This window comes from Hermetia illucens, chromosome 3, assembly GCF_905115235.1.
Source record: "Hermetia illucens chromosome 3, iHerIll2.2.curated.20191125, whole genome shotgun sequence".
Lineage (NCBI taxonomy): Eukaryota > Metazoa > Arthropoda > Insecta > Diptera > Stratiomyidae > Hermetia > Hermetia illucens.
Window position 1 is genome coordinate 19,152,564 of NC_051851.1, and position 7,628 is coordinate 19,160,191.

Consider the following 7,628-nt stretch of genomic DNA (forward strand, 5'->3'; position numbering starts at 1 on the left):
TCAGCATTATCGAGTGAGAACCACGGGGAGGCGGGAGTTCGACTTTAAATGTTGAGGAGACACTGTGCAATAGAACAAATATTCAAAGTGGGTTCTATGACGTAGGCAAAATAAAGTTATCGCAAAGTTCTTCTTCTTCATATTTACAAGAGTCAAGCTTGAGGTCGGAGGAGCTTCACATAATCTCTATGAACAATTAAACCTTCTGAATGGGGTTTGCATTAACTTCAATGCCCAAAATAAGCACAACCTTCGAATTCTATTATTTATTTTAATTTTGAATATCCTTATTTCTACCAGAGCAGTTCATTCAATAACTGTTAATTTCACAATGTATCTAGAGGAGTATTAAAATTCGAGAAATTGGTATTGGTACTTTTACGCATAAATATTCGGAGTAGCGCTCCTTTGATTCGAGTTCAAATGAGCCAACTCAACTACGTTGTTTTGTGGCGCCGGGGCTTCCCTACACCCTTTAATCTTATAATAGAAGACAACACCAATAAGAATAATTTGTATAACAATGAGACTACCAATCACACTAGCGGCTAGGATTAAATATGGCGGAGTAGCTTCCGAAGCTCCTTCACAGGTGCAAACTTTCTGGTTCAATTTGCTGCAATCCTGCAAACTAAGCGAAGAATTGCAAGTCGTCGCATCCTTGGAATATTGCTCTCCAGCAGGCTCTTTCGATTCAGGGCTGGCATCGGTAACCTCAGGATCCTTGCTACTACGCTGCTCACATTGTGGTCCTTCGTATCCTGGATTGCACTCAAAAGCACCGGTTACGTGGTTACAGGTTTGGTGCTCAAACTTTGGTTCACACTTTTGTAAGCAGTTTTTCCCGAACGTATCCACAGGACATTTCTGATTGCATCGATCACCGGTAAACCCACTATAACAGTCACAAGTGTTGTTCAGCACTTGTCCGTAGACACATTCATTTATTAAGGTGTAATTGGCCAATTGGCACATGACGCTCACTGAGGTTATAATTAGGAACGCGGAAGGAACTTTCACTATAAAACTCATTGATTTAGACCAGTCACATTTCTCACCAGCAGGACGGAAGACTATAGCCAGACGCCCTTATAGCTCGATACTTGCGAAATGAAGATAAGATTAATGGTATTTTTTCCAATAGTGTGGCGCGTTGACTCACCTCATAGGGAGCGACGGCTGTGTAAATACACAGCTGGAGCTATCAGTGGCTTGAAATTCTGGGAAGTAGATAAGGAATAAGTGGCAATCGTAGAATGTGCTCCATTTTTTTTCAGGAGAAGCGCTTGTTTGCACACACTCGGGACAGGCTGCTCATGCGCGTGCATTCGCCAATCCTAAATACTGAAATTAATGCGAGGCGTTGCAAAGCATACTCAGAATAATAACAGAATTTTGGGGAAGGAGGAACAACGAGGACCTATCACGGTACAAGACTTCGGAAACCTGAGTGGGAAATGGCAAATAATTTTCTCGTACTTCGTAGTTTCCCAGAAGGAAGGTTATTTATTTACTTCAAATCTATTGAAAAATTCGAATATCCAAGCCTCGGAAGCGGCCAGAAAAATTATATCGACGTAACAAACCACAGGTCCTTTGTCGGCCCCACGGCGAGGAGAAGAACCTGGAGGAATCAGTCAGTGACGCTTAAGCCGAGTTTTGCTTCCAGTATCGAAATGCACTCGTAGACGAGCCTGATCGCCTCTTTCCGAGCGGCCTTGATGTTATCCAGTTCGTTTGCGTCTATCGAGTCCAGTTGGAGAAGACTCTGAGTAAGCATTTCGTCTAGGTATACATACTCCCTGCTGTCCGGTCCATCAACTTCAATACATCGATCCGAACCTTTTGGATTATGGCAATCGCCTCGAGCGACTGTTGCACCAATGGTGACGACTTTTCGGTCGCCGCGGTATCAACTTCGTCAAAAGCGACAGATTTTCTTTCTTTTCAGCCTTTGTCCCGTTTACAAGCGGGGTCGGCTCGTCTTGATCGGTTTCACCATTTAGCTCTATCGAATGCCTGATCTGGGGGCAATCTTGAGGCTTTTAAATCCCCATCCAGCATATCAAGCCACCGTTGTTGCGACCTGACTTTTGATCGTTTACCATCGACTTCGATGTTCAGACCAAGTGAATTCTCTCTTACATGATCATACTATCGAAGACGCCTTTCTCACAATTTTTCCACGATCTGTGCAACCCTATAACGATCGCGGATATCCTCATTTCGGATGTGATCAAAACGTGTCACGCCACTAGTCCAACGCAACATCTTCGTCTCCATTACCGCAAGACGCGGTTCATTGTCTTTTATAGTTGGCTTACACTCAGAACCATAGTGAGTGACAGGAGGGATGACATTGCGGTAAATTATAGATTTGAGACGTTCGTTAATACGTCGATCACATAGAACACCAGTTGTGAAACGCCATTTCATCCAGGCTGCGTTAACGCGTGAAGCAATTTCATAACGCAGTTCTCCATTGGTTGATAGCGTTGACCCGAGGTATTTAAATCGCTCAGTTCTGGAAAGATCACTGCTGCTGACAGTGATTGCGCCTGTTTCATGGGGATCGGTAGTCAAAAATTCAATTTTGTTTAGATTCAATCTTAGACCGTGTTGCGTGAGGCGATCATTCCATTTTTGAACAAGTTGCTCGAGATCATTTTTGCTATGTGATGTTAGGAAAACATCATCTTCATAAAGCAGTGTATAGGGCGCTGGACGTTGGATATCCCGTGTGACGGTGTCCATAACAACAACAAAGAGGAGTGGTGAGAGGGCGCTTCCTTGATGAACACGAACAGAGGCACGAAGTGGGTTTGATACACCCGCCATACTTTGAACTTTGCTTTTCGGATCGTGGTAGAGCAATTGAACCCAGCGCACGAGTTCTTCTGGTACTAGGTGTTGTCGTAGAGCATACCAGATGAGTTCGTGTGGCACACGGTCAAACGCTTTCTCTAGATCCAGAAATGCAATGTAAAGAAGGCGATGCTTCTCACGGTGTTTCTCCATGAGTGCAGCACAGCGTGTATTGCCTCAGTAGTTCCGCAGTTTTTGATAAATTCGTCTTAATTCACGGTTATTTCAATGATTTCGCGAATACGGTTGTCAAGAATGCATTCAAAAATCTTCATGGTATGGAAAAGTAACCGGATCGGACCGTAATTTGAACATTCTGCTGGACTACCTTTCTTTTTCCATATTGAAACCGTGGTACTTTCTTGCCAGTCAGATGGTGTTCTTCTTTCCTGAATAACCCAATTAAAAATTTCACTGAGCAATAGTGTTGGGTCCCAGCTCTTCGCTTTCCAGAGCTCAGATGCAATGTCGTCAGGTCCTATTCCTTTCCCCGATTTCATTTCTTTTATTGTCTCCTCGACTTCAGTTGCACCGACAGTTAAGTCCTTGAGGGTTTTACGTGAGCACCTGTCTGGAAGACTTAATCCTACTGTCTTCTTAGGACACGGATTGATTTTGTGACCACAATCAGAGCCCCGCTGTGATAAGCAACAACGGTACCAGTGCATGGCTTAGCATTCATACTGGTGGATGCAAGAATTACCTAAATCTTTACGGAACTAAGGAGTACGGCACCCGTGTTGAAACGCAACACCACGCCGAGGCCCGAAGGTCTCTTCTCGCTTGAGCATAACCACAATCCCCATGAAACTCCCACTAGGGGGCCTACCGCAAATAACCGAGCTGTCCTTACATACAACGTGAATTCACCGGAAGTATGAGAGTCCAGGGGCTATCCCGGTTCCCATGGTACCAGTATACTCCTCGTAAGGTTTCGTGACCTATTGCTACTTCAGATGAGTTCCCGTCCAGATTCAGGTCTGATCACCCTGATTAGGCCTTTGGAGCATTCGCCTACTGCATCACGGCCGGAAAACTAATGTGATACAGCGCCTGCCTGTTCCACCACTATGAGGGTACTTCTCGGCCACTTAGTTCTAGTTCGGCGGACATTGTTGCCGCCCCATCTTCCTCGCCGCCACCTCTGAGCACCGGTCCTACGCTGACAGGTGGAACTCTTCCAAATGTCGGCAATGATTGTGGAAGTGGAGGATGAGCAAATTCTTCAGTTGAAATCTGCTCGAAGTATTCCCGCCATCTATCCGTTGCGGCTCGACGGTCGATAAGCAAAGTACTGTTCTTGTCATTAACGCAACAGAAGTGTTCGATATCCTGTGTACGTTACGTTACGGCTTTTGGTAAGTCGATACAAATCTCTCTCGCCATCGCAAGTGTCCAGTTTATCGTAAAGATTTTTGTAATGGTTCACTCAGGTGAAGGCGACTGCTTTCTTTGCTTCCCGGTTGGGAGAGAATTTTGTGGTAGAGGCGTTTCTTTTCACGGACCTTTATTTCAACATCGTCATTCCAAAGCCAAGTATCTCGGTTGATGTACCGCTTACCCGACTTGGTGACCTCGAGGGTTGCAGAGGCCGCTTTGCAGATCGTGTCTTTTATTCAGTTCCACGATTCTTCCACATTTGTAATGGTCGGTAATCATGTGTGTGAGATCGTTTCTTCTTTGTTCTCACGAAATCGCCACCATTTAATACCCCGCGGGCTAGTGCGTTCCTCACGCTGTTTTATCGGTGGCTTAATTCGCAGGACGGCAATCAATGGCCGATATTGAGGTGGGATGGTCTCATAGGGAACGGATTTGCAATCAGTGACAGTGGTAAAATGTTGGCGTCTTATGAGAATATAATCGATTTGCGTTTTACTGTTCCCACTATAAAATGTAAGAAGATGAGATAATCGTTTGATGAACCATGTATTCATAAGCGCAAGGTCATGGGTGTCCGCAAAATCGATTATACGCCCGCCACTCTCATTGCACGCTCGGAACCCCTTTCCCCCATGGCACCTGGTACCGTCTCCATTTTCACCCACATGACCATTAAGGTCGTCGGCAATGATAATATAGTCGTCAGCAGGTACGTGACAAGTCTTTTCCTCGAGAAGTTGCCAGAAGGCATCTTTCTTGGCATCAGATCGACCTGTCTGTGGTGCATACGCGGACCATCGGAGCGCAGATATCAATGCGCCTTTTCCGAAGGGCTCTTGCGAGTTCCTCGGTCTTTCCAGTTAGGGTAATAACATTTAGCATGTAGACACGTATTTGTTTTGTTCGGACTAACTTGCTTACGTCCATGCGTCAAGAACCCTTGTCCATTTCTCGACAGGACCGGGGCCCATTCTGCTGCGTCGATTGAGGTGGACGCCCTAGCATTTCTCCGAGGCTTGTGACTCAATCCAATCATCTTGTTTGTAACGACATTATATGCATTTTCTTGGTCGGCCTGTCGCGGGGCCTGTCACCAAGAGAGATCAGGTAGGATTTAGCATAGTGGAATAACTCCAACTATACTCTATTTATCTCTTTCCCTGATCTCAGCATTTTATTTTTGTTTTACTAAGGATAGTATAGAGTACGCTGCCTCAAACCTCCTCCTTTACCTAGGCTTCGGACCAGCTTACTATGTTAATAGCATGGCGAAGTTGATCTTCACAACCACCTGAAGAACGTTATCATTGATACGGCCATAAAGATACTTGGCCCCAGCCGCAAAAAAGGTCGGAATGGCTGGTTGGACGATGAATGTAAGCTAGCTACAGAACGGAAGAATGCTGCATACCGAGTAATTTTGTATTCTCAAAGAACGCGGGCACATGCAGAGACTTATCACAAACTGCGTCGAGCGGAGAAGTGACTTCACAGACGGAAAAAGGAAGCCTGGGGAGAACCAACAAGTCTGTCAACTAGAAAAGTACAGGGAGCAACCACACCAGGCGCCAAGGCTTTACCAACAAGTGGTGCCATCACCACGTGTAGAAGAAACAGTCCATGCAATTCATCGGCTTAAATATCATAAGCCGGCAGGAACCGATGAAATTACAGCCGAATTAGTTAAATATAGAGGCGACCAATTACATTAAGTGGTTCATCAACTGATGCTCAAAGTATGGGAAAGCGCATCAATGCCTGATTACTGCTAGGGCGGATAGCCCCATACGCCCAGAGCATCATTGGCCCATACCAAAGAGGCTTCACTCCAGGCAAATCAGCAACAGATCAGATTTTCTCTCTGCGGCAGGCGATGGAAAAACTGTTGGAATATGGACAACAGTTGCACCATCTGTTCATCGACTTTAAAGCCGCCTATGATAGCATAGCCAGGGTAAAACTGCACACGGCCATGAGAGAATTTGGTATCCCAATGAAATTGATAAGACTGACTAGGCTAACCCTGACCAATGTGCGGGGCCAGATAAAAGCAGCAGGATCACTCTCGAGACCATTCAACATCAACAATGGTCTACTACAAGGGGATGCCATATCATGCGTCCTCTTGAACCTGGCCCTGGAGAAAGTAATTCGCGATGCCGAGGGACCATCCACCATCTTCTGCAAGTCCACCCAACTACTGGCGCACGATGACGATATCGACATCATGGGGGGAACAAACCAAGATGTAAAGTCTACCTTCATCCAGACCGACCAGGCGGCGCGATATCTTGTACTGCACATTAATGAAGGCAAAACGAAGTACCTTGTTGGAACGTTAGCGTCAAAAATTAAAGAACGAACAACATCAAATCGCACTGGACAAACGAAACCAATAAAGATAGGCAACTACAATTTTGAGACTGTTGATAGTTTCTCCTATCTAGGGTCGAAAATCACAACCAATAACAGCTATGACGATGAAATCCACGCACGGCTATTGGCAGCTTATTTGAGCTTACAAAAACTGATTCTCTCGAAACGTCGCACCATAAGGTCAAAGCTCTTATTGTACAAGACAGTCTTGCCAGTATTATGTATTCCTAGCAAACCTGGGCTCTTAGCAAAAAAAAATTGCGAACCCTTGACCGCGTTCGAGAGAAAAATCCTTCGAAGAATTTTTGTCCCTCTACATGAGGATGGAAGATTCCGTCACGACCGTCTGGTTGTGGATAAAATCCAGCTCAATAGATTGCGGTTGGTAGGTCACTTAGTTCGTATGGATGAGGATTATCCAGTCTGAAAAGTCTATAAGGGCAATATTTATGGTAGAAAAAGAAGACGAGGCAGACTCTGCCTGAGATGGAGCGATGGTTTTGGTCAGGACCCCAGACAGCTTTTAGGGATATCAAAGTGGTGGACCTCGGCGGAAAACCGGGGTGTTTGGAGTTCCTTATTAAGGCAGACCGGTTGTTGCGCTCTTGATGATGATGGAAATCGTAAAAGTACTGCTGCACTTTGTGAACGAGGTCCAAAGGTGCTTGGTGACAGTACATAACGTTAACAGGGGAGGAGTAGACGACAGAACGCAAAAGATCCCTGTTTACAGTCGTAAGGTCCAAAACAAAGCGTTTGCATTGCGTTTGCAGTCTTTTCCAGGCAGAACCTCAAATTGTAGACAATTGGGGGCACCCCCTTTTACTAAAGGCTCTTTTTTTTCAATTAATCTATGTACAAATCTGGTTATCATCAATAAATCAATAATGATAACTTACATTCATAGACATGTATGTGATAACTTACTTACATACATAGGTATGTATGTGAACTTCGTTGTTTCGAGCAACGTTTACCCAAGCGTGCAGGAGATTTATATTGAT

General features: G+C 45.1%; 1 protein-coding gene across 1 annotated transcript; it reads right to left on the minus strand.

Annotated features, from left to right (window-relative positions):
* Positions 1-262: 262 nt before the first annotated feature.
* LOC119651604 (protein draper-like) lies at positions 263-1,180 on the minus strand. The gene is made up of 2 exons (XM_038055257.1): positions 1,163-1,180; positions 263-1,102 (listed from the first exon to the last, which is right to left on the minus strand). The coding sequence occupies exon 2, from the start codon at positions 1,030-1,032 to the stop codon at positions 379-381; it is 654 nt and encodes a 217-aa protein (XP_037911185.1). The 5' UTR covers positions 1,033-1,102; positions 1,163-1,180; the 3' UTR covers positions 263-378.
* Positions 1,181-7,628: the final 6,448 nt, after the last annotated feature.

Bases quoted from the DNA above. Each gene is read 5' to 3' on its own strand.
- LOC119651604 (XM_038055257.1), bottom strand. From the start codon at position 1,032: ATGAGTTTTATAGTGAAAGTTCCTTCCGCGTTCCTAATTATAACCTCA.